Below are 27,144 nucleotides of genomic sequence, written 5' to 3'. Positions count from 1 at the left end.
AGAGACACAACGCTCCCCATTCAGGTGAGCCGGGCCGCCCTGGGCCCGCAGCTGCCGCTGCTGCAGGGAGATTTATGACCTGCTCTAAATGTCACCTTTTCAACTCCCCGCGCTGGCTCCACCACCTTTGGACTCAGCACGGGCTGGACTGCTAGCCAAGCATGGCCGGGGAGACGTGCCATCGCTCACCGCCACACACGAACACTCCCGGGAAAGGGCCCGGCCAGCCAGGAGGGGAGGGCGCCGTGGGTGCCGGGCACCCCCTACCTGCAGCCTGCAATGAGCTCATCCATCAGCTGAGCCACCAGGGTGTCCACGTCCTCGTCGGAGCACTGGGCTTTCAGGGCCAAGTGGACTTGCTCCAGGCCGGCTTCCTGTGGGACAGGCAGGCAGGGGTCAGGGAGGTCTCCGTGGGGCAGACCCTCAATCCCCAGGTCCTGTCACCACAGCCCAGCCCCTGGACCAAAGAGGAAAGAACAGTGAGAGCCAAGAAGGCAGAGGGCGGACCCCACAAGCCAGCGGCTGTCGTGGCTCGAGAACTTTCCAGGCTTCCCCGCACCAAACGTCCAAATTCCCAGACCGGGGCTCCCGGTTCTCCGCGGCCCCGTCAAGCCAGGCCTCCCAGGTAAGCGACCTCGGAGCCAGCTCCAGTTCCCACCTGGCGCCCTCTCTCCTTTCCAAACCTTACCACCCAAGCAGGCTTGGATCCCATTCTCCTTCCTTTGGGAGCGCTCAGACAGCCTGGCCCAGCAGGCCTTCCCTCTCCAAACTCCTACTCGCGCCCCCATTGCAACTGGTCTCCTCCAGGGAGCGCTCCAGCCCCAGGCCTCAGGCCTAACAGGTCAGCCTCAGGCCAAGGACTTGCCCCTCCATCCCCACCCCCTTGCCCACCTCTTCTGCATTCCTGAGCCTGTGCTCCACCCTGGGCCCACCACGCTGCAGACAGACAGGCCCTGGAAGGAACAGCCAGCCCTTTTCTGCCAGGCATGGCCTGGGAGAAGACAGAGGGCCAAGAAGATGCTGGACTTGCACAAAATCGACTCTGAGTTCTCCCAAACCTGGGTGTGGACTGGTCCCTCCCTCCCAAAGAACTGCGGGTCTCAGGGAAAGTGTGGGTCATCGTGGTCCCCATCTGGGGCCGACAACTCCCAGACATTCTAAAATCCCGTTCCCCCTTCCCTTTCCACCTTCTCTTCTCACCATGCTCACCTCCTCCACCTGTCCAAACCTCTCAACGCCTGCCCTCTACCCTGCTGCCCTTGAGGGCCCCCCAAGCATGCACACCTGCCTCCCCCGTTCTCATGGGCCACACACCTCATGGGTGAGCCTCCACCCCATGTGCACACGGAAGTGGCCAGGGGCCACCACCAGGACCTTCCGCCCTTGGCCTCTCCCCTCTGCCCACTTTGACTCTCCTCTGCTTTCTGGCCAAGCGCCAGGCCTGCAAATCCCAGCATCCACCAGTAACCCCCAGCCACATCCAGGACAGGACACACCCCTGACCTCACAGCCCTGCTCTTCTCCCCAGCTCCCAGCCACTGGAGGCCCTCCTCACAGCCCCTGCTCCCCAGTCCAACAGACCACCAAGTGCTTGCAGCTCAACTTCCGTTTTCTCCCTGAGGTTAGCTCCCTCCCAGAGCCACTCCCCTGGACCCCAGCAAGGGCATCCTAACCAGCTCCCAACTCCCCTCACTGGATGCAGCCCCTCGCCACCCTGAGTTGCTGTCCTGATGCTAACTGGCCTCCTCTCTCCTCTGAGCCCCCCGCCCTAGGGACTCCTGGAGCAACGTCTGAACTGAAATTCCAGCCTCTGTAGGAGAGGGGTGGATGAACCTGCCTACTCCTTTACTAAGCTGACCCCTGGAGACAGGGGCAGCATCCTGTTCATGTCCACCCTCTAGCTAGATGTTTCCAGCACAACCCTTGCTGTGCTAAGAGTCGAAGGCATTCGATGAATGAATGAATGGGTGGATGGATGGCTGCAGGCTCTGTCCTCTGCTCCCAGCTTGGTCTCTCTTAGCTCTTTCTCTGTGCCATCTCCTACCTCAGACTAGGGATGATCCCCCCAGGGCTGGGCTCCCTCCCTCTCCTCTCTTCCCAGTGTGCAGGGCAGGATTGCAAGCCTGCTCTGGTCAGGACACAGGAACCACAGGCATCGTGAGGTCTGCAGGCTTAGCCCCTGTGGAGGCAGGACTGAAGACACCCCCGGGGCGGGAGGGGTGCATGCATGGGGTGCTGTGGGTGGTGCCAGCTTCCACTCACCAGCTGGTCGGCAATTCTGAGAAGCTGGTTCTGAGCCTCGACTCTGTGGCTGATGTCCTCCCAGTAAGATGACAGCACCACCACGGGCTTCACATTGCCCCAGGGTAAGTAGTAATAGTGGCATCCTGGAAGAGCACAAGGGCCTGGCACTTAGCCGGAGCAGAGGGAGGCGGGGGGGACCGAGGTGGGAGCGGATACAAACACCTGCCCCCCCAGCTAAGACACCTGTGGCATGACCTGTATTCCCCAGTGCCCGGATGTGGTGCCAAGAGTTCCCTTCACACACTGAGCAGACAGCTGCTGCTCTCATCAGGACTCCTTAGCACATCAAAGCTGAGGGGCTGTCAGAAGGACCCTGGGAATTCCACGCTCTCCAAAGTCTCCACGCCAAGCCCCACACCCACCATGGAATGAGTGGTCGCCAAAGGCCAAGATCTAGGCCGACCACTGCTTGTGTCAGGAGCCCAGTCTATGGATCCCAGCCGGAGGGATGCACCTGGAGATGAGCACAGCGAGCCAGCACAGTGCGGAGCAGACTGGGGATCCCCCGAACACGGGTGCCTGGGGGCGGGCCTCCAGGAGCTTTCCGCAGGGGATGAGATTTAGGACTCGGCCCCCTACTCTGAGGTCTGGGTCCCCTGCCATGCATGCAGCCTCCAGCCTCACCATCAAAGACCGCCCGGCTGTACTGGGTGGTGGAGGCCAGCGGCAGGCAGGTGGTGTCGAACTTGTTGCCATAGTTCCCAATGCTGACCTCGAACTGGACGGCGTCATCGACGTCCTGCAGCATGGTGGCCGAGTAGAAGGCAGCAAAGAGCGAGTACTTGCGCCTCCGGAGGTACTTCTGGGGGCAGAGAGGGCAGCCTTGGGGTCACGAGGGGGAGGGACAGGAACATCAGTGCAGGGAGGGGTCATGTGGCTGGGAGGCCCTGGCTGAGCCTGGCACCCAATAAATCCTGGCTGGACGGGTGGGTGGCGAGTGCTCCGGCTCTGCACCAGAGCCCAGATTTGGTCAGTAACTGAGCAAACTCATTCCAGGCCTGTGTGTTTGGCCGTGTTCCTCTACTAAGGTCCGCGCCTCCAAGGTCATGGAGCTCCTTAATCCAAACCAGCAGCGGAGGCACCACAACCCCGGGGAGCCTGGCCTCCTGCCTCTGCCTTTCCAGAAGGGGCTGAAGGCCGTAATCCACCATGTCCCCCGACCCAGAACACCCACTCCACACCACTCAGGCTCTCCACGACGCTGGCCAGCCCTGCAGCATCACAGGCTGCCAAACGCGTAGGATGAGTGAGCCCCATTGTCCCCACTGGGCATCAGGCACCAAGCTGAGGGCATGGCGAGCACCCAACCACACATCCCGGCTTGAACCAAGATGACTTCACGATCCTCTCTGTGGAAGGCAGAGAGGAGAGGGGGTTACATGACTAGTTTATTAGGTCAAGCACACAGTGATAATAGCTAATACTTATCGAGTACCTACTGCATACTGGTATGAATAAACTTCATTCTCACAACAATCTTTTGAGGTGAGAATAATTATTACTCCCACTTTACATATAGGAAAACTGGTAAGTAGACAAGCCAGAAGTCAAACCAGCACCATGACCACAGGGTGAGAAGGTATAAACCCTCATGAGGACTCCACATAGCTGCCTCCTAGAAATAAGGCCTGGTTCCACCACTTGCTGCTCTGCTACATTTGAGCCTCAGTGTTATCATCTGTACAATGGGGATACTCAGAGCAGCCACCTGGTAGGTGCTGGGAGGACTCAGTGCTGGGAGTATCATCAGCAAAGTGTCTGACACACAGTGATTCATAAGTGTTAGCTATTTTAAAATAGCCTCTCATCTTGCATCAAGCTCTAGACTTTAAAATACTTCTATTTATCTTCTTTTGACTCAGACGATAAAGAATCTGTCTGGAATGCAGGAGACTCAGGTTCTATCCCTGGGTCGGGAAGATCCCCTGGAGGAGGGCATGGCTACCCACTCCAGTACTCTTGACTGGAGAATCTCATAGACAGAGGATCCTGGCAAGCTACAGTCCATGGGGTTGAAAAGAGTCAGACACGACTGAGCGACTAACACTTTCATTTCAGGAACACTTTTCACTTTTTATCTTCTTTGAGCCTCTGAACATTCCTCAGGAAGGCAGACCAGGTGCTGGGTTACTCTGAGGCCCAGAGGTGTGAAGGCATATGAGTATGGGTGGAGCTGAGCCCTCCTCCACCAGCCCCACTCGGCCACTGCCCTCTTGGCCCCTCCCAGGGCCACGCCCCTCACCTCTACCCGAAGGATGTCATCGGCAGAGAGAGCCTCCACTTTCTGTTCACTGCGCTCCACCAGCTTGGTCTCCAGGGAGAGCAGGAGCCGGCCTCGGTAGGCCACGCCTTCTCCCTGAGAGGGGAGGAAGGGTCACCAGGAGCAGGGGCAGTGGAGGGGAGAAGGGGAAGGGAAGGAGCCTCATCTGGCCCAGAGGCCACCCATCTCCCAGGAAACCAGCAGGGCCCTGAGCCACACCCCATCCCTCTGCGGATGAGGAAACGGTGGTCCAGAGGGTTCACGGGCCATGCCACCCTGACGGTCAGCACCAAGGTCCAACCTCGCCAGGGGAGAATGAAACTTGAGACAGAAGCTGGGCCCCATGGGGGCCAGGAAAATTAGCAGGGGTGGGGGAGGGGGGTTGGAGGGGATGTCCGGCTTGCCCTGAAGGAGAGGCAAAGAGAAGGGAGTGGGAGGGAAGAAGGGGCCAGGACAGGTCTGGGAGGAAGAAGGGGTCTCTGGGCAGGTGGCTGCCTGGCCCTGGGCCCGCTCAAGCACCACCAGGCCCTTGGAGTGCAGGCTGACCTCAGATACTGCCCAGGCAGGCCCCAGGATCTGGGCTCCCGTCTGGCTCACCTTGCCCGTGTTGAGCTCTGCATAGGGATCCGGGAAGCCAGTGAACTCCCTGGGGCTGCCATAGAGGTTGATGTAGCAGGGCCCGAAGGTGGGGAGGAAGCCTAGATGGTCGTCCACTGGGAGACACAGACATAGGCGCAGATCAGAGGGGCCGGCCCAGCCGAGATGTCTAGCGCTCAACCCTGCTACCTTCAGGCCAAGCCCATCCCCGGTCTCAGCGCCTCGCACGTGCACAGGATGCGGCCCCCACAAACGTATAAAGGACAGTGACCCCCATGAGAGCTACCGCTGTCTCTCCTGCGGGACTTTAATCTTCACCATGTCGAGACATGGAGATTTGTATTGTTTTTATTAGTCTCGTTGTCTAGAAGAGGAAGCTGAGGCCGAGAGATGAAAAGGAACACACGACTGCAAAGAGGCATGACCCCAGTGGTCTCACCTTCAAGCCCATGCACTCAGCGGGCATGCAAAGCTGGGCTCGGGCTCACTGCCCTGCCCCTCCCAGCTCATGCTCACCCCCTCCTCACCCTGCCCTTCCATCTGTGTCTCAGGCCATCCAGCCTATGGGGAGGCACAAAGAAGGCCCAAGAGCCTGGTCACCAGAGACATCATCTCCTGGACGCCAGGGAGGGGGCCCAACTCGATGTCGCCCCACACACAGGGCAGCCCCAGGCACATGTCTCCTCCACCCCTGTATCCTTATGAAGTTGAGACAGACCATTTAATAGCCTTGACTCATCCTGGCATCTCCTCCTCTTCCCCACTTTGTGCAAAGAAGGATCTTTCAGTGGAGCAAGTTGGAGGAGAGTTGGAGAATTACACTAATGATGAGACAAAATCTTTCCTCCACATCATTTCCATCCTTTTTTTTTTTGACAGCCCTCTTTTGTTAATGTCATGACTTTCCAGCTGACAGCCAAGTTTCCTAGGACGGGCCTTCAATGGCCAAACTCTGAGAATCCTGAAAAGCCAGGAGGAAGAGGCCGTTTCCAGAACGGCAAAGGTGGGAGGTGGGCCCAGAAGCAGGTACTATCTGAGATGACTCTGAGTGCTCAGACCCTGGGGGCTGGGTTCCAGGGACCCTGGGCTTGAGCCCGTCCCTGAGCAGTAAGCTATTCCCAATCAGAGGCAGGAGCATGCCTGTTCCAGAGCCCTGCACCCCGCATCACTCCTCCTCCAGTCCCCAGCACACACTCTGGCTTTCGGGATGGGGGTGAGAGACCTGATGGAACTGTTGTGAGCATGATTAATTATTTATACTAATCATCTTGACTATAATTTACCTTGCTCATTTCAACTTCAAGAGTTTTCAGCTCACCCCGGCCTCCTCCCAGTCCCTGGGAGGATTCACACTTCCCCTTCCTCATCATGGACCCCCTGCCTGCTCCACCCCCAACCCTGCTAGAGAGAGTGAACTCATTTGAGTTCCAGGGCCCGGCACATTCGGCAAGGGGGTTAGAGAGTGGGAGGGAACTGCCTTTGAAGCGTTCCCAGCAATTTACATATTCCACCGTGGTTGAGAGGTAACAGCCAAAGTTAAGCTTGGGGATTGTGGTGGGGAATCTCCAGCCCACCACAGGCAAATGGAACACTTCCCCACAACCAGCACCCTTGCCCCTCCAGTAAAAACCTCGAGGCCCAACTCCCTCGTCATCCCGGAGGTGAGAGCACGTACGTTCTGTGGCTGGAGGAAGCTTGACCACACCTGCAGGCTCCTCTGAAGCGTAAAGAAATGGAAGAGGGGTTAGGATGGGCATGGCTGGGTGGAGGACCGATTAGGTGAACGAGGCACTGTGGATGGACAGTTGGCAGACAGACAGAAGGGAATAGCTCCTGGACGGGAAACAGATGTGGGCCGAGATCCCAAGGCCAGCCCGGCTGTGAATTTATCACCCAGTAAGTCATCAGTGCACCCCCCTCAGCCAGACACAGTCCCAGTGCCCCAGCCTGAGCCCCGCTGGCTGCCTGCAGGGCTGTATGTTCTGTCCGTCGATTGAAAACGTGACTCAATACATTCAAGGAATAACACAGGAAAAAAAAAAAAAAAAATATATATATATATATATATGCTTTGCCATATTATAGCCAGATAAGAGGGGAAAACAAAGTAGAGATGCCAAGAAAGGATGAGGGAAACGTGAAAGGGCCAGAGCTAGGCACACACAGCTCTCCACCCCACAGGCAGGTTGACTGCATGCAGTGGAGGCATTTCAAGGCGCAAGATCTCCACCTAGTGGTCATTTCTAGAATTACCACTAAGGGCACCATGTTGCATTTTCACAACAGCAGGCACTGGGCACTGTTCTGAAACAGGAGGCTTTTGGCACCTGCTGTTTCGAATGAAGCACAGAGCCAGACACTGTCCATTAGCTGAAGGTTCTACTCTTGGGTGTACCCTAAACCCGGGTAAGGAGGGTCTAGAAATAAGAGAAGCAAGGAAGGAGATGCTCTGGTAGACTTCCAACTTCACTTCAAGACAAGAACAAGACGCCCCCAAAGGAGTATGCAGTCCTCGTCTCCTTCCACTGTCCTCTCTGGTTCTGCCTCTTGCCACACTCTGACAGTCCCTCCTCCAGCCATCCAAGTGTGGCCCAGTCTGGGGTCCTGACTGACCTGGGCTTGTGTTTGGTGAAATATCTAATTATTTTCATTCACTGATCACCTCTACCTATTGGTCTCCTTCAAGAAATAATACCTATTGCTATTTTCCTATAGCTCCATGATCAGAATTAAGAGCCAAGAGCTGAGCAAAACATTGCGGCAGGAAGGAAGAATGAGCAGAGACACAGGAAGAAAGGGCATGGAGAAGAGAGAACGTGGATACAAGGACAGAGCAGACCAAGTGAGCAGAGGTGGCCTGGAGGATGGGGGGGCCTGAGGCCCTGGGACCCAGCCCCTCAGCTCTCCACAGCCGGCCTCAGCTAGGAATGCCGGCTGGCAGGAGTCAGAATGCATAGACCATAATTCATGGCCATTTCCATATCCACAGGAATAGGTTTTCATCGGGAGGGGAGTGAGGCCTCTGGTCATAGGAGAGTTTCAGTAACCACAGAGGACCGACCCGGGCACAGCTGCACCCCCAGGAGAGCACGACCAGGGCCCGCCAGAAGGAAACAGATTCCACTTTAAGCTCCTTCAAATGATTGCAAACAGGCCTGGCCAGTTATCTAGGGCTAATGAGGCCAAGGTCATAGTTCCGACCCCTGTGTGCTCCTCACAGAAGCAAACACAGCTTTCCACCCACAGACCAACTCTGCGTTCTGGCTGCAAACTAGTGCCCAGCCCAGAGACAGCTGGCCTCTAGTCCCTCTGGTCATCTGAACAACACGTGCCTCTGGCGGCTGGGAGGACCAAGCTAGGGGGCTGCCAAGCAGCCTGGTTCCCAACCACACCTTTTTCACTAATTGCCTCATTCATTCATTGGTTTGTTCCACAAACCTAACAGGCACAGAATGAGGCACAGTAAGACAGGGCCCTGCCGACAACTAAGGCCAACGGCTCCTAATCCGGGGGTAGGGTCACAGGTCTCCAGGTGTGAGGATCATGCTTGTGTCTGCAGACAGCTCATAAAGTCACGGGCAGAGTCATCAGTGAAGGCCCCCAAGACAAAGCCTCTATTTAGTCCTCACCACTCTTCTGCCAAAACACAAGTGTTCTGGTGTGTTTTCCCTAAGCCCAAGGAACAGAGGCTGGGGAAGCCACAAAACACAGATGAATGCTTCCAGTCCTGTGGTCTGAGCAGCCCAGCCCAGCTCCCTCACCTGTGGAAGTACAGGGCAGGCCCTCCCAGCTCAGGACCCCCTTCTCCTGGAGCATCTGAGGCCATTACCTGCGGCCAGCCCAGCCGCTCCCTCTGCCTCTCAGCACATCTCCCACGCCCACGGCTTGGCTGCCTGACTCCAGCCAGCGCCAGGCAGGAGGAGAAACCAAGAACTGCTGGGAAATCCTCATCATCTATGTTCCAAAGACAAAAAGAAAAGAACTTTGGATTTCGTAGCCGTGGAAAAAACTGCCTGAGTGCTATTTATGTAGCATGATTTTCATATGTACAAAGTTACAAAAGAATTTGTGTAGGTTTCATGGGGCTCGTGTGCCTGCTACCTTTCAAAAGGACTGAGGCTTCTCAGGAAAGCACTCCTAATTAAAAAATAAATAAATAAATAAATTTTTTACTAAATGCTTTGGAGCACAGGGTCCAAGGAATACTTCAGTGTGCCCAGGTAAGCCTGCAGGCAAAAGTGCTTAAGAGGCTCGCATTAGGTCCTGGCCTAGCTGGAAAGAACAACAAAAACACGAAAACAAAAACTCCTGGTTGGATTAAATAATCTGGTGAACCGTGAGGCTGGAGAATATAGAGAAAGAATCCATTTTTATAGTTTGGTTTAGTTTGAGCTTTGAGAGTAGTGGGAAAAGCAAGGGCCACGCATCACCCAGATATTCTGGAACATCCTAGGGTGGAGAAAAACAAAAAGATCTCAAAGTTGGAGTGACATTCAGAGGTGGCCTCAGGACAAGTGGGAGAAGCTTGGCAGGGAGGCAGGCAAGGGCTAACCTTCCAGGCCTAGAGAGAGCTTGAGAACGGCTCCAGTTTGAGCAATAAGTCTAACTGTTTTACTGCTACAGAGATCAAGCTATTCAACTGTATTTAAAACTGGTTAGCTGGTGACAAGAAGATTCTCATTTATGTCCAAAACAAACTGTGGGAGCCAGTGGTCCATGAACCACAATGAGTTGCCCATGGCTTGAGCGCCATCTAGTGACCAAATAAATATCTTTCTCATGTTCCCATTCAAATACTCATGATGACCCTGGAAAAGAGCAAGGTCAACACCACCACCAAGACATGAAGACTGATGGGGACACAGGCATCTAAACTCTCCCTCAGGAGGCTGACAGCAGGCAGAGCAGTAGCCTCGTGAAACAGTGGCTGCTGGATACCAGTCAGAAAGGCGCTTTGTGCCTCTACCAACATTTGCCCTTGGACTCAAGAGGCAGGGACAGCACTAGCCAGCAAACTGGAGAAGAGATTCCTTCCATGCAGGGGCTCTGATCCCTGAGGAGCCTAGGACAGCATCTCTCCCACCCACCTCCATGACACACTGCCCTCACTTCCCATCTTTCTCCCTCTGCATCCAACTACTGGAATAGCAGTTACAGGAGGGCCGCATCCTGGGACCAGCAGTTCCCACAGTCAGGACAGGGAGGGGCTGGGGCAGGAGGAAGCCTTATAGCAGGGGCTTCTGGGAAGGAGTCTTGGTATATTCCAACAGTTACAAGTATCAGTGATGACATGAGCATGGCAGCTAGAGGCTAACGCATCGGGAGGGAAACTGGAGTTCATTGTAGAATTTTTTACTTGTATCCATATATTTTTAAATGTTTCAGAGAATCCAGAGGAGACTGGTCAACTTCAAAAGTGTTAGGTGGAATCTGCCAGAAACTAGGCATGCTAACCTGACCTCCAGATAAAGATCTGAGAAGATGATGGATGGAGACCCACACATCCTGTCTGTGGAAAGACACCAACACTGGCCAGATCTTGCGAGAGTGTGTGAGAGTGAATAAAAGGGGAGGGGAAAAATAGAGGGCCAACCAGGATAGGGAAATAGGGAGGAAACAACATCTGTAAAATTCAGGAGGGTGTTCGCCTTGAATTCTCAAGAAATGATTTGGAATGCTCAGTAGAGTGCAGGAAGACATAGCTTTTGTGGAACAAAACAAAATGAGGGAGAGAACAAAGAGGAAAAGGAAAATATAAAAGGAAAGATGGACGGAAAGGAAGGCATGACAAGAAACTAAAAATGCAATAGCCAATTTTAAACCACATGGGAAGCAGTAAAAAGCACAATTGGCATGGGGGGGACAAGTCAGAATAGGGATGCAGAAAGCCAATAATCATGATACTAAAGAGCAACATTGCTTTAGGGTTTATGGTGTTCCAGAATGTGACATTTATAGTCTCACTGGATTTTTGTAAGGACCTTACAAGGTTGGGACTGGTGGGAGGAGACTGGAACAACTCTCTTGGAGCTCCCTGGCTCCAGAACAGCTCTTATCCCACCCCACACCATGCCTTCAGCTGCTCAGACAACAATATTAGAGTAGATGAAATCATTCCTCAACTCAGATTTAAGAATTCACTGTGTCTCAGAAAAAATTCAAGAGTCCTGCTCCTAGACAGATCAAAATAATTTTTTATACTACAAGTAAAAAGAGACATTCCTACAAGCCAGAAAGAAAAAAAAAACTATCTATAAAGGAATCAAATCAAACTGCTCTCAGAAAACACATCAAAAGAAGCTCAAAATAGATTAAATATCTAAATGTAAAAAATAAAAGTAAAAAATAGAGATAAGTACAACCTTGGGATTTGCTGAAAGCCAAAAGCACAACATATGTGGCAGAAACCATACTTCCATTACTTAAATAAGAAATACTGAAAATAAACACGAGTTAACTAGAAAGTTGGGCTTCCCTGGTGGCTCAGACAGCAAAGAATCCACCTACAATCAGGAGACCTGGGTTCGATCCCTGGGTTAGGAAGATCCCCTGGAGGAGGGCATGGCAACCCACTCCAGTATTCTTGCCAGGAGAATCCTCATGGACAGAGGACCCTGGTGGGCTACAGTCCATGGGGCCACAAAGAGTCAGACACGACTGAGCAACTCAGCACACAATTAGAAAGTTAAAAAGGAAACAGTGAAATATGTCTAAAGAGAGTTAAAGAAAAGATTTAAAAGATGAGAGAATAAAAAATTAGAAAATATTAGAACTAAAGTGCACACATACACACTCATTCAGATGTGTCCAGCTCTTTGCGACCCCATGAACTACAGCCCGCCAGGCTCCCCGTCCATGGAATTTTCCCAGCAAGAATACTGGGGTGGGTTGCCACTCCCCACTCCAGAGGATCTTCCTGACCCAGGCATCATACCCAAGTCTCTTGTGTCTTCTGCATTGACAGATGGATTCTTTACTATTGCACAGCTGGGAAGCCCGTTAGAACTCATATCTAAATCCAGAAACTTTTCTTTGAAACGTTCAATACAGTAGGGAGAAAGAAAAACTTCTAACAAGACTAATCAAGAAAAAAGAAAATCCAAACACATATCATTAGAAATAAGAAAGTAGAATTGTTTAAATCATAAAAGGTTGCTCTGCACAATACTATAAAAAAATTAGAAGATCTCAATGTAATAAATATTTTTCTAGGAAAATGTAGATTATCAAAATCAATTGTAGTAAAAGTAACAAACTAAAAATACCAGTGAGCACAGGAAAAACTGAAAAGGTTTCAGAGCCAGTGCAACTCCCACTCAGAAAGGGCACCTAGCCCACATGGTTTTATGGGTGAATTCTTTCAAACCCTCAAAAGACTATATTCTTATGTTATATAAACTGTTCCAGATGTTAGAAAAGACTTTAAATCTTTCCAATTAATTTTACAGAGCCAGCACAGCCCAGATACCAAAACCTAAGAAATAATAAGCAGACATACCAATTAAAGATAATAGAAAATCAAGAAATAGGACCAAGAACACACTGAGGAATTTAGTAGGGGATAAAAGTGGCATTTCAAAATGTAGGGAAAAGATTATTCAATATATAGTGTTGGTATCACCAAAGAACCATTTTTTAAAAAGTAATGTTAAACCCTTGCCTAATTCACTAAGGAAAAGATTAATATATTTGGCTACGTAAAACTTTTAAATTTAATAGTTAAAAACTATTAAATGATAAAATTGACAAAAATTATTTACAACATAGATGACGGGAGAAAGTTAACCTCCATATACATACAGAACTCTGAAAAAACAATGAGAAAAAGACAAACATACCATCAAAAATATGGACAAAAGCATGAATAGGCAATTTACACCCAAATAAATTTTAAAGTATATAAATATATATAATTTGTAAAAAAATATATAATTTGTAAATGTAAGATGATTATTAAATATTTTAAAATGTACATTGGTCAACTTTACCAGATATCAGTGAAATAAAATTAAGGCAACAATGAAATGCACCCAACAAATTGACAAAGTTCTTTGAAAATATCATTATTATCTTACTTTGTATTGATAAGGATGTAGCAAAATAAGCTTGAGAGATTAGAGTATAAATGAGTCCAGTCGTTTTGTAGGGCAATTTTTATATACACCAAAAGCTTTAAAATGTTCCAATCTTTTGACACAGCAATTCCACTTCAAGGCATTTATGCAAAAGAAAAATCAGGAATTACATAAAGATTCCGCTACAAAAACACTCAATATCAAGTTAGCTCCTTATAACATGGAAAAATTAGAAAGCACCTAAATATTCAGCCTTTAGTTAATGTGGTCGATGGCACGTTCACCATATTGTAGAATATTTAATAGTGTGAATAAACATCTATGTTATATTGCCAAGTGACAAAAACCAATTGTCAAAACAGTTAAAAAGTATTCAAAACATTGTTTATCATATACACACATACACACAAACAGGTCCCAGAATATTAATATTTACCTCTTTTCTGGGAGGAGAGGCTGATGGATAATTCTGTGAGTGAATTTGTATATTGTTCTTTCAGATTATCTCTTTTAAATTGTACAAAATGGTCACATACTACTTTCCAACAGACCAATGAAAGCCATTTCAGAATAGGAACTGCTAGAAAACAGTCAGCCAACACAGAACCCGGTGGACGGTGTGGTCACAGCCACCAAGATCACCTGCAGGAATGGATCTCTCTAGACCATCTGACGGTGCACCCACCTTCCACGGTGAGGCCAGTCCTCAACACAAGCCCATCTCTCTCACCGGCCAAAGCCCTTCTTCCTGGGAAGTGGGCAACGAAGACCTTACAGACTCCCTTTTCTGCAAACTCTCAAAGCTAGAGCTGTAAGACAGTAGGGGTGGGGCAGGGGAGAGCATGGGGGCCAGAGGGCAGCACACGGGGGCACTCACCTTCTATCTCGCCTCCAGAGGCAGAGATCTTCGACATACTCAGGTAGGTAGTGGCCACAATATCGTTGTGGGTGAGGCGGTCCCTAGAGCAAGGGGCAGAAAGGGCCTGATCAGGGCGGGATTCGCAGGCCACAACCCACCCAGGGAGGAAATGGCCGGAGTTATGCATCGTTCGGGGTCCCAGTCTTCACACTAGGGGTGTTATGGAAGCCTAGTAATGTTTGGCAAAAAGAGACTGGAAAGAAAGTGTTACTCAGGACTCCTCTGGGGGGCACCCAGTCCATCAGCATCCCGGCAGCCACGCTGCAGGTCTGTGGGCACAGCTGCAGGTTGAAAGGGAGGAGGCCTGAGGCAGAAGCAGTGCAGGGGAGCAGGAGGCCGCCCAGGGAGCCAGACCCCCAGGCCCAGGGAGAGCAAGGCTCGGAGAGCTAAGACATACCAGACCAAGGAGAAAAATCAGGCAACCAGAAAGAAACTCTCTCTCCAAGGAAGCCCACAGTCTTAATTAGCTTAGGGTAGCTAATATAGAGCTCTTTTTTTGTATCTGATTTTGTATGTGACAAAGCACTTTTAGCTTCCTTGATCGCCAAGGATCCTTACAATGGCCTTGGGGAATAGGTATTTTTATTAAATCTCTACTGCACAGATGGAAGGAAACAGGCTCAGAGCTGCAAAGTCCGGGCCCAAGGTCAGCCTGGGAGGGAGGTGAGGAGCCAGGACAGAAACTCATATCCTGACTCCCGGCCCAGTGCTCTCACCAAGGTCCACACGGCTTCTGGCTCCAAAATGGGACTCATCCTACCTCTCCAAAGAAGGCCTCTCCCCTCCTACCCAGCATAGGGGGCCATGGGGGAAGCTCCAGGACTGAGCATTCTGTGCAGACCCTTCCTCTGCCCCACACCTGCCCCCTTGACAACCATATACAGTAACAGCCACCTTTTGCTGGGCACCTCCTGAGAGCCAAGCACTGTGCTGAAACTGTCACGGGACTTGGCCCATTTAATCCTGAGGCAGGATTCTGAGGCAGGTCCTGCAGTTGGCCCCAGTTTAGATGAAGAAGCTAAGGTAGGCAGGACGACAAAGGTGGGGCTTGAGCAAGATACGCCTCACGGGGAAACCAGAGCCGGGCCTGCAGAAACCTGCTGCTTCTCTGTGAGGCTAGACCGAGAGTTCTCAATCCAGAGGCTTTTGACCCCAGGACATTTGGCCACTGGAAACATTTTTGGTATAGAGGAGAGCCATAGAGAGAGGCCGTGACTGTAGCCAAACACCCTACAATGCACAGGACAGTCTCTCACTGCAAAGACGTTTCCAGTCCAAAAACATCACAGTGCCAAGACTGGAGGGGCAGGCTCTATCTCCTTCCAGAAGGTTCCCCATGTGCATCTTCCCTTCCTTGGAACCCAGCAGCCCTCTCTTCCTGCTGTGCATCCCTTGGCCACAGGTGGCTTCAGGAGATGACATCCACGTGCTTCACAGTGAAAGACCCACCTGAGCATGGTGATATCATTTTTCTTTTAAATCTTACAGCCTTCAGACACCAGATCTTTGCTGCTCCCTTCCTTCCTCTCTGTATTTCCCAGGGAGGTGGTTAAGCTTTAAAGTTTTCTATCAGGGCGGGGGCTACGTTAGGAAGAGTGAATTGTCAGCACGGATCTGTATCACTATTCCTGGTGAGTGACGTTAATAGAAACGGGGAAGTAAAGAGTCCCTTAAACGTTTTACAGTGAGATTATCAACACCAGATAATTGACAGCTGACAACACTTCTAAACTGCCTTCACGACCAAGCCCTAGAGAAGACCAATAGCTCTTGGAGCAAAATAGGATTTCTGACCTCTGGGCTCACCTGAATCTGATGAGATGGGAAAACAGAACGGGAAGAGAGAGGTTTTGAGTCAGGTTTTTTTGAGGAGGAGGGGGTAGTTTTTTTTTGGGGGGGGGGTGTTGTTTTTTAATGAAAAGAATTCTTCAAGAACTGAATGGAAGATTAAGTTACAGAGAAAAGACCATATGGACCATATCGTATTTCCAGGATTCAGGTAATAGTACAAATTTATCTGAGTTTTCTGGGAAGAAAGCCTTTTTCTGGATAGGAACTCGCAGCAGCAGAATGATTTCAGGCCAAGAGTTGGGTTTTGGGGCTTGGGGTTGCTTTTGGAAAATACAGCAAGTCTGAAAATAGACTCACAATAAAAATGCCACTTCAACCTAAACCAGAGAGGCAACCACCAGATTCCGTAATGTGTTTGGATTGTACAGTATGTCGGTGCCTCACACGGCTCACACGGACTCGGGCGGGGCCCATGCACAACACAGGGGTCATGGCGCCCGCGTGCATTCCCTCACACTGCCACACACAGACCTGCACCCAGGGCACACTCATGCACGCACACACAGAGAGGTGAAGGGGCAGCTCTGCGAACGCAGAGCTCATCGCCCCAAACCACCTCCCACAGAGCAGATCAGCGGTTGGGGCCCTGGAGGCCTCTCCCTGCTGGCCCTCCTCACACTCCCTTCCTCTCTAATTCTCACAAGCTGTTCTCTCTCAGGCTGGGGACCTGGCGCGCACTTTAATGGCTCTGTGGCCTGGGGGTTTTCCCCAGTCTCTCATTATCCTCCTGGCTGGGGGTGACATGGGCTGAAGACCAAAGGACAACACGCTGGGAACCGCACGGCCAAGACTTTCTGGGGGCAGAGAAAGGACAGCTCTCTCTTTGGGGGAAGCCTGGTGTAGGGAGAGTCCTGGAAATGGCACATGCGGACCCCTGCAGCCCTCGGGTGTGAGACAGGGCACCTCCGCACATGGCCCAGAGGTTAAGCACAGGCTTGAGTTCGAGCCTGGCCTCAGCAGCTTCCAGCTGTCCCCCCAGACAGGGCACTCAGTCTATCCAGACACGCACCCTCGTCTGTAAGGTAGGGCTGTACCAAGTCGAGCTGAGCATCACGTGAGACAGGCAGAGGGTCTGGAGCACACAGACACTCACAAGAGTTAGATGCCATTTTTCCAGGATGGTCTTGTGGCTACTCCCCTGCTGCCAACGGCAGTGCCATTCCCTGCTTGGGCAACCAGGCCCCCTTCCCCAGCCTGGAGATCTGTTCCATCCTACCAGTCCTTGGGGAGTCTCAGTCCACCCTCCCGGAAGCTCTGCTCTTTGCAGCCTCCTTGCCTCTGCTTATGATCCTGTCTTCATTAGGATGCCTTCATCTCGAACTTCCCCAAACCCCACTTCCCCAGGAAGGCTCCCTGGGCCCTCCTGGCCCCAGGGATCTCTGGTTCTTGGAGCCGTCCCAGCCCGCTGTGAGTAAGCTTCCTAACAGCCCACGCCCTCTCCTTCTCCCACCTCCCTGTGAGGCCACCACCGCACCTGAAAGAGACTCCCCTGCTGCATGTGGACTGAACGCAAGGAAAGCAAGGACCCAGTGACCCCGACAACAGCCACCTCTAAAGGCCCCCAGACGCAGGACTCACCAGTCTACGACACGAATCCTCATTTTCTCACACATGGACGGAAACTAAGGAGGGAAGCAAGACGTGTCGGGGTGGAGGCCTTCTGAAGAAGTGGAAGTCTGGGAGGCAGGCGGGAGCTGGGAAGGCTGGGAGCCCAGGCCTCCTGGGAGCGGGAGGCTAGGAGCCCTGGCTCGTGGAGGTGAGGCTCACCATGGCGGGCAGTGTGATGCTCTGGTTCCACTGAGGATTGGCCGTCTTCTCCAGGATCTTGCTGCAGAGCTGAAGACACAGAGGATAGGTGAATGGAGCTTTGAGGGGACTCTGGGTAGCCCTGGCGACCACCACACCAACGGGCAGCCATTGTCGGCCACGTTGACCACCCTTCGGGCTGGGCAGAAGGCCCTGGGGGCTATGGAACCTGAGGCAGTGGGCTTAGCACCAGGAATCTTTCCAGAGACAAAGCTCAATGGTAGGCCAGCTCCACTGGGACATGGAGGGAGGGACAGATTGTTTGAAAGTCACAACCCTCTCCCTTGTCTCATACCTCCGGCTGGAAGTTCCCTCCCCTTCCCTCCCAGTGTGGCCACGACCCTGAGTCCAGACCAGCGTTCCCAGGAGTCCTAGCATCCGAGGCAATTCTCTTTGCCCATCAGTGCAGATCACCTGCCCCTTTGGAAGACTGTGAGCGCGGGGAGGGGAAGGGGAAAAGGGAGCTGAGGGGCTGGGCAGGGGGCTATACACCAGTACTCTGAGAGGAAGATGAAAATTCAGCTAAGATACAAGCCTCAAAAGCCACAGTTTGCCTCCAGTCAGCTCTGCCCAAAAGACTGGGCTTTCCACAACAAGAAACCTAGCAGAGGCGAGAACTGGATTCAAACCAGCAGCTCACGTGTTCTACTCTGCGCTGGGAGTCCCCAGGGAGGCACCGATGCCGCCCGGAGCACCCTGTACCCACGCAGGGCAGTGGGCGAAGGCTCTGCTTCAGATGCTGGAAGCTGTGTGTCCTACACATGGAAATAAGGAGCAGCCTTCCTCAGCGCACTGACTATGGGCCCTGACTGTGCGAAGCATTTACACAATTATCTCATCTAATGGCAACTGACAAGACTCTCCATCAAATGAGAGTGTGGCTTCCCCGGGGGCCAGGACTGTTTCTTCATCCCTGGTCCACCCAGGATCGGCCCCGTGCCCATCGTCCCCCCTCCCTGTGAGAAGAGCCCAGGCAAAGCCTGGGGGTAGGGATGGGTGCCAGGATTTGGCCCTTGTGTGAGCAAGGAAAGGAGTAAGGAAAGAAGAGAAACCAACAATTAGATGGAACAAAAGGCAGAGTGGGACTCACAGTCCTCAGGAGTGGGTACACCAAGGGCTGTAAAAGCACACAGAACGAGGTGCCATCTCCCTCATAATTGAAGAAACACAAACAAAACGAATGAAATACCGCGTCTCGTCTATCAGAGCCATAAAAATCTCGAAAGCCTGTCAGCCCTGTCTTGGCAAGGCAATGGGAAACTGCTCGCTCAGATTTTGTTGGTGGAGAGAGAACAACTCAACCTCTCCAAAGGGCAGTTGGCCACTACCTTTCAAAATTACAAATGCAGATGCCCTTTGACCTACCAGTTCTGCCTCTAGACATTATCCTACAGACATACTTGCACATGTGCAGAATAACATACGTCTGAGATTATTCTCTGCAGCCTAACTCCAGTTAGGGAGGACGTGGAACAACCCGCATAGCCACCAACAGAGGGCAGCTTGGATAGAGAACGGCCCATCCACAGAATGGGGCGCTACGCTGCTCTAGAGAATGAGGACCACTCTACGGCATGAAACAACTTTTGAGGTGTATTATTAAGTGAAAAAAACCAAGGTGCAAAGCAGTAAGTATCATGTGCAACCATGTGCGTTAAAGGCGCAAAGGTAAGAATTTATGGTCAGACGTGGCATGCATGTAATGAAGCCGGAATGGTGCAGAAGAAACCAACAGTGATTTCCTGTGCAAGGGGGGAGAGGGCGAGAGGACTGCTGGGCAGGTGCAGGGTGAGAGGCCGGGCTCTCGTGATGGATGATAAGTGGATGTGGTGTGCATAATAAATGTACTATCTAATTCAAAACTTCGATGGACAAAAGTTTGAAATAACAAAAGAGAAAAAGAAAGGAATGGAAGACTTTTTCATCAGACACAGCAGACAGGCCCTGCCAACATCGTTCCTCAGCTCCCTGGATGAGAGGCACAGGTGGTCCCCACCCTCCCTCCCCGAGCCCTGCGCCCGGGGAGCCACAGGCCTTCTCCCCAGCAAGCACTTCCACCTGTCTGCCCTTGGAGGGTCCCTCTGAGAGAGCCGCCAAGATGTGTCCCGGCCATACCACAGGCCAGCGCGACCTCTGTCCCTAGAAGCACCCAGAGCCTTCCACCCCCCTCTCTTCTCCCCACACCGAGCTCCCTCCTCCCCCTCCTCCTTCTCCTCCTCTTATCTGTGTCTTTTTTTTTTTTTAACTCTCCTTCCCTTCACGACAGAAGGCCATTTGGCCATCTGTATCAAATACTCAAAAATAAGCATGCCCTCTGACCTGGTTCTAGAAACTTCCCTATGAAAAAGCAGAGTGTGGACAAAGATTCCTACACACTGATGTTCCTCACAGAGTTGTTCATGAAAGAGGAAAATTCCAAACAAACAAAAAAAAAGAAATCCAAAAATGGTTTAAATGTCATGTCATATTTGTTTAATGAAATATTATAGCAGATAGCAAAAATTTATTTCAAAGACTATTTAATAACCTAAGGAAATGTTAGACAACAAACGCAGCTTACCAAACCACTTAGACATAGTTGACTTATTCTGGCAGTGGTTACACATTCTGTAAGTGACCAAGAACACCAGCTGGTGAATACTGAAGCAGTGCTCCCAAGGGAAACACAGGGTTAGGGGCCTGCAAGCCTCTGTCACAACTTTTTTTGGTCAACTGACCAGTAACTTTGTTTTATGTGTGTTTCTGTTTCAAGACACCTTTCTCATTATATTAATATACTGTGGGTTTATTAACACTGAACTCACAGCCAACAGCACTGTAACTCATGCCTGGACAAAATTGACCAAACACGCGGTTTCTCCACAGGGCACCTCACAGGCTCCTCACAGAGAAACTCTAGGCAGCATTTCAGCACTACACTTGGGAGCCGCTGCAAACACTGACATCACCAGCAAAAAAAAAAAAAAAACACCCCAAAATGCAAAAGCAAAGAATGACACCAAATAGACCAGGAGAAACACATTACAGGACGAGGGCTGAAACAAGCAAGGAAGCGCAGCGCCCGGCTCAGCTGGCAGCACGCACCTCAGCTCAATCAAACTGTCCCAAGTTTCGCAAATGATGACCAAAGCACTGGAAGGACTGGCTTGGGGATTACAGATAAGTTTTAGCAAATAGGCAAATCTGCAAATACAGACTCTGGGAATAACGAAGACATTCTGTGTGCTGAATCCAGCTGTATTATGAATCCAGTTTTTTTCCAGTGGGGCAGGGTGGTGAGGGGGATGGAGGGGGAGAGGGGTTGGTGTGCCAGATGGAAGGAGCGAGAGCAGCAGGAAATACAAACAAACGTGAATAGTGCTTATCTCCAAGGTGGTGCACAGTACAGAACTATGAGGCATCATTTTCCTTTTCCCTGATTTTTTCATCTTTTTTTACAATAAGTTTTATTCTTGAAAAAAATAAAGTTGCTTTAAAGCCTCCCACTCTGCCTTCTAAGTACCTCCCCTGTCTTTTCCCCATACGTGAAGAAGTGTGATATGTGCTTGAGAGGATGCACCACACACACACCCTTCTAGCCCCTTAGCAGCATGGCCAAACCAGGCGGTTTGCGGCTTAGATAATAGTGACACCAAGTGTCCATAAGAGGAAATGCAAAGAGGGCCAGGCTAGGGCAACACAGAGAACAAACCCCCAGGACAACCGAATCGGATATAATGAGGAAAAGTGACACACCAGGCTGAAGAGAGGGGCAGGTAGGATGAGGCAGGAGATGAGGGCAGCAGAGAGAGTAGGGGAGACCATGAAGAGGTGGCTGGGGCAGACAGTGGGGGACACAGAGGCCCAGGGGCCACACCAACCAGCTTTACATATCCCCTCGCCAGGGTCAGGACCCCCACCTCCATCACCACCACCCTCCCCCACCCCAGACATGGGTACCTTCCTAGAAAAATCCCCAGGGACAGCCAAGGGCATCTCAGAACAGAAGAAGACCTAGGGAGGTGACGGCGCTGCAAGGAACCAGGGGCAGCTGGGAGCCTCAGGGCGCTGAGATGCAGCTTCAGGGAGAGCCACTGAACTGAAGGCAGGCCAGTCTCGGTTCTAGCCATCATCACAGCACCCCACTATGTTGGGAATGTGGAATAAAAACACATGTCTTGAGACATGACTTTCCCATCTCTCAAGCTGGGAAAACTAATTCTGGTCCTTGGAGTAAGTGTCCAGCCAAACTGCCTGCTTCCTTCCTGCCTTCATTCATCCCATCACAGTCCCTCCTAAGGCCAGGTACAGGGCATCAGACTCTGGCCCAAAGCCCAAACCAAAACTGCACTTGTGTAAGACCCGCAGTGAGCATTTAGAGCCCAGTGTGAATGAGTTTACAATTCGTGTTACCTCTCCCACAGACATTTCCCATGAGCCCTGCATTAGCCTGGGTTGGAGGAGCAGCTCAAAGGCAGGAGGGTTCACATATCTAGCACCGTAGTGACTGATTTTAACACACTGAATTAATAAGTATGAAGGAGCATGTTAACACTCAAAGGGGAAGAAGGGAGGAGAAGCTCTTCTTTACAAAATAAAAAGGCAAGGAGGTCAGTGGCTACATGGACCATTAGGTAAGAGGTTATTGAGAAACAGGATATCAGCAGACTGAGATTGTGCCCACAGATTTCCTGCAAAGTACAAAGCAGAGTGTGTGCTTTGACAAGGGAGAGACCCGGAGACACCATCTTAACCAAGTAACCAGTGATGGGACATGCTGACATTTTGTTTCCTGTTGTGATGCAGACATAAGTACAAAACACCACCTAAGATGTGTTCCTGCCAAAACAGTTCATTTGAATTTAACCTGGTCTGAGACCTAACTTCGAAATACAGGGGCCAGAAAAATAAGTCAAACAACACCAGAAGGAAATGGTGGGACACACCCAGGACATGGACAAATGGCTTGTGCTCTTCAAAAATGCAATGTCGTGGGCTGAGAAAAATGGGAGGGGAGATGGGAGTAAGGTTGTTACAGAAGACACCAGTGCAGAGCATAAAATCCAGTTGGGTCTTAGATTGGAACAAAATTAAACCAGCTCTGAAAGATATTTGGGAGATAATCAAAGATATTTATATGAGCCAATATCTGAGAAGAGTAGAAAATAACTGCTAATTTCCAAGGTGTGATAATGTTGTTGCGGTTACCAAAAGCTTCCTTTTTCTCAGGAGATGTATGCTGAAGCCTTTAGAGGCAAAGTGTATAACTACACTTCAAATGATTCAGTTCTGGGGCAGGGGTGGGGGGGGGGGTGGGGGATTATCCATACACACAGAGAGAAAATAAGTGCAGCAGAACAGCCACAGTTGTTTCATCTAATTAGAGGCCGTCCTAGTGGGTGAATACAGTTCTCCCAAATTTTGTGTTTTCAAATAATGCTTCAATAAAGCATCTAATATTGATACATAGTAAAATAAAATAAAAAGCTAGACAGACAAGCACCAAACATAAATTTTGTATGATACTTTACGGGTAATGTTATTTACTTTTTTTCTGTAGTTTTCAAAATTCCTTAATAAATATGTGCATCAATAATAAAAGAAGAAAGAAAGAAAACAAAATAGTGGAGGCGGGTGGAGGCGGGTGGAGGCGGTATCAGTAGCAGACAGAGGACATAAGCTTATCCAAGGCCTTTCTTCTTTCTGAAATCAACCTGGACCTCAGCTATTGGTCCCCTGACTCAAGGTCCTTTGTTGGTGGGATGGGCAGGCAGACCCTCCTTCTTTCCAAAATGAACCTAAGACTAGATTAACTGAAAAGGAAGACTGCAAAGTGTTGTGTATTGAATGGGAGCGCACACCACCTCCAGCACCACCCTCGCTTTTAGCCTTTGTTGCTAAGCTTGTAAAGGCTCCCCTAACTGTCCTACGCCTGCCTGTCTGCCCGCTCCCCGCCTCTGCCTCCCGAGCAAAGCGCAGCTGGCTGCAGGCGCGAGCCCGCGCGCTCGGTTCTCAGCCCTTCGGCTCCGCCCGCCCGTTTCCAATGGTGGGACCCGGGAGCCCAGGGGAGCGGGGTTCCGGGAGCCGGGATGGAGGCCGAGCCCTCTGGATATGTCATTCTCCCCCATTTCCAGTATTTCCACCACAGTCTCTGCTCTGAGGTTACAGAGTAAGGCGATCGGGCTGTTTCCCGAGGAACAGATGCTAACGAACAACCTAAAGCAATGGAAAACGGACTTAAAGAGAGCAGTGCCTAAGGCCGCGTAGAGCCCCGAGGGCTGAATTAACACAGCAAGCCTGTGTGGGTGACAGAAACTGGATCTTGACCGACGCAGCACATTTTGTGGGGAGGAAGGCCAAGAAGGAGCCGGGAGTGCACAGGCCCGGGGAAAGGCTAGAGGCGTGACCGCAGGGCAGACGAGAAGACACGCGGGCACGTGCGGGCTGTGCGGTTTGTACCCAAAGTTGAGCGCGGCGAGCGAGCCCGTGGCGCTGAAACCCGCTCAACTCCGCCCTCCGAGCGGGCTGCAGGGCCGCGTCCGCCCAGGAGGGGGCGCGATGCTCCGCCCTCGCACAAAGACTGTGCAAGCTAATATTGGCCATGGAGATGAGGCCAGAAAGTTCGGCTGGGTGAGCTCTGGTCAACCAGGTTGTGCGGTTTGAACTTCATTTTACAGACAGGGCTGTCTTTTACACTAAATATGCTGGTGGATTTCTACGGTGAGAACCCGGACGAGAGAACGGACGCAAGGCTGTGGTGTGGCCTGGGGGAGAGAAGACAGTGGCTAGGGGCATGGAGAGAAGAAAAGAACTCGGGATTTTTAAAGGCAAAAGCTAGCAGTGGGATCTTGATGTAGAGAGGTCAAAAAAAGAGGGAAGAATCAAGGCAGGTCCGCATTTTCTGCCTTCGATGGTGGTACTGGTAAAGACAGTAGTTTCTGGAAGTGGGGCGGTGTAGGCAGAAAACGACCCCTTTACAGGGCGAGCGGGAGGCGGGTGGGCAGCACGTAGAGGCGTGCAAAGCCGCAGGGAGTTCCGGGGCTGAAGGGAAGGCTCAGAGTTGGACACAGCTGTGGATTCCTCCGTGAGAGGCGATGGGGGCAGCCGAGGCCGTCAGGGAGAGCCTGGAGGGTGGGCAAAGCCGGCCCTGAAGTGCGATGGAGGAAAGAGCCCCAGGCAGAAGTCAAGAGGGACAGGAGCCACAGCCCCGCTCTGGGCAGGAAGGAAGGAAGAGAGGTATGTGATCCCCAGGATCCCCACCAGAGTGGCCTGACTCCACTCAACTCCTGGCACAACTGTCTAAAAATAATCATTATGGTTTTACTGCATATTTTTTGTTTCCCTATCACTGTGCCTTCGCATCTGGTTTGCTTTACTTACTATTGCTTAATTTCCCCCAAATATTCCTGTCTCTATCCACCATCCCTATGTCCCCTCCGTGTCCATCCACACCTGTCTGTCTGTCTCACACACGTGGGCAGACCTGTGTGTGTGCGTGGCAGCCCCAGAGAGCTAGGCCTGCGTGTCTCACCCCGTGTCCCGTGATCAGTGCCCCCACATCCCAGGTACACAGCCTCCGATGGCGGGTCCTGTGCACCCCAAAATCTGTGCTGCACAGCAGGACAGTGCCCAGAGCCCATTCAGAGACGCCAGCTGCCACCCTCCCGCAAGTCCTCTTGTTTACTTGCTTCTTACCATTTTCCCTGCAAAGCTGACTTCCACGAAGGGATCCACCAAGTTCTTCTTGTTACTGTCAAAGCCAAAGATCTGCCTCACGTTGTCCATCACAGCATCGTCCACTGAGGAGAAAGACATGCTGCTCACTGCCTGCTGCTCTCCATCTTCAAACCCCCACTTCCCACTTGTGTCTCCCAACAGTCTGCGGACTCCCCAAGAGGCCACGGGCCCCTCAGCCCAGGGTTCTGGGGAAGGAGGACCATCTCCAAACAGCAGCTCCTGAAGGCGCTGTGCTTTGCCCAGCTTCCAGAGAAAGATTGGACGTTGTCATAATAATATCCCATTACTGGTGCCTGTCTGACATTTTCCCTTACATCCACTAGCTCAGTGACTTTCCTGAGGGCGACCGATAAGTCAATTCTGTTTTGTTTTTAACTTAATCTATGCTGCTTCAAACCAATGTTTTACTAATTAGCTGTATTTTTACATATGTATTTATAGATGATGGATGTGTATATGCAGGTATGTGTGTGTATATATATATGTTACATGTATACATAGATAATGGATGTGTATACGTAGGTATGTGTGTATATATCTATGTTATATATATGTAGATGATGGATATGTATATGCAGGCATGTGTGTGTATATATATATGTTATATATATAGATGACAGATGTGTATATGCAGGCATGTGTATATATATGTTATATAGAGAGAGATGACAGATGTGTATATGCAGGCATGTGTATATATATGTTATATATATATAGATGACAGATGTGTATATGCAGGCGTGTGTGTATATATCTATATGTTCTGTATAATGGTACATATGTATATGAAGGGCTTCCCTGGTGGCTCAGATGGTGAAGAATCTGTCTGCCATGTGGCAGACCCAGGTTCAATCCCTGGGTCGGGAAGATCCCCTGGAGAAGGAAATGGCAACCCACTCCAGTATTCTTGCCTGGAAAATTCCATGGATGGAGGAGTCTGGCGGGCTACAGTCTAGGGGGTTGCAAAGAGTCAGACACAACTGACTGACTAGCAAATTCGTGTACATGAATGAGAAAATGAGAGAAGGGGACGCTTAACAATTGTATACTAGCCAGTGTCTGTCTACATGAATACAACAGTTAACAAATATTTAGCAAATGTTCATGTTCTATTTACCCATGTATCCTTTTCTTATTTATATTTAAACAACACTGCAGACAGCTAAGCAGCAGCATCCCCTTCACCTTGAGCAAAGCAGACATTTCTGTTTCCCCGGCCCCCTTTGGGAGCTCCCCAGCCTCACTTCCGCATAGTGTCAACCAACAAATGCAGAATGTTCTAAACCCGTATTTTAATCCCATTACTTATTTAAAGGGTTTCCCCACAATTTTGGTTCAATTAAACATGTACAGAAGGAACCCACTGATTGGTGTCATTAGTCAAAGCAGAAACCCTCAAACAATTAGCTTCATGCAAAACGTGTGAACAGGGACCCAAGGAGTCCCTGACTACTTGTTCTCTTGGACTCAGCTAGCAACAGCACTTGGTATAATTCTGCCAATGCACGCTCCAAAGTGGTGGCTCATAGCCTGCAGTGAGAAAACCACCAAGGAGCCTTTTAAAACTACCAGTGGGTGAGCCCCACCTCAAACCTAGCCAATCTGAAACACTGGGG

At 50.8% G+C, this 27,144-nt stretch overlaps 1 protein-coding gene across 22 annotated transcripts in view; it reads right to left on the bottom strand.

Annotated features, from left to right (window-relative positions):
* The window catches only part of DYSF (dysferlin), a 225,552-nt gene that overhangs the window by 123,201 nt on the left and 75,207 nt on the right, over positions 1-27,144 (bottom strand). For 13 of the 22 annotated variants that reach the window (XM_042246330.1, XM_060412345.1, XM_004006065.5 and 10 more), the window contains 10 exons: positions 25,487-25,590; positions 17,774-17,842; positions 17,585-17,628; positions 14,114-14,196; positions 6,837-6,878; positions 5,162-5,277; positions 4,547-4,660; positions 2,929-3,106; positions 2,263-2,387; positions 268-374 (listed from right to left, as the gene is read on the bottom strand). In XM_042246330.1, coding sequence (XP_042102264.1) covers positions 268-374; positions 2,263-2,387; positions 2,929-3,106; positions 4,547-4,660; positions 5,162-5,277; positions 6,837-6,878; positions 14,114-14,196; positions 17,585-17,628; positions 17,774-17,842; positions 25,487-25,590 — 982 coding nt within the window. The remainder of the gene's footprint in view (positions 1-267; positions 375-2,262; positions 2,388-2,928; positions 3,107-4,546; positions 4,661-5,161; positions 5,278-6,836; positions 6,879-14,113; positions 14,197-17,584; positions 17,629-17,773; positions 17,843-25,486; positions 25,591-27,144) is intronic. The other 9 variants (XM_004006060.5, XM_004006059.5, XM_004006063.5 and 6 more) reach the window with 1 other exon arrangement.

Source organism: Ovis aries, chromosome 3, assembly GCF_016772045.2.
Source record: "Ovis aries strain OAR_USU_Benz2616 breed Rambouillet chromosome 3, ARS-UI_Ramb_v3.0, whole genome shotgun sequence".
NCBI lineage: Eukaryota > Metazoa > Chordata > Mammalia > Artiodactyla > Bovidae > Ovis > Ovis aries.
This window is presented reverse-complemented; position numbering and strand designations above follow the sequence as displayed.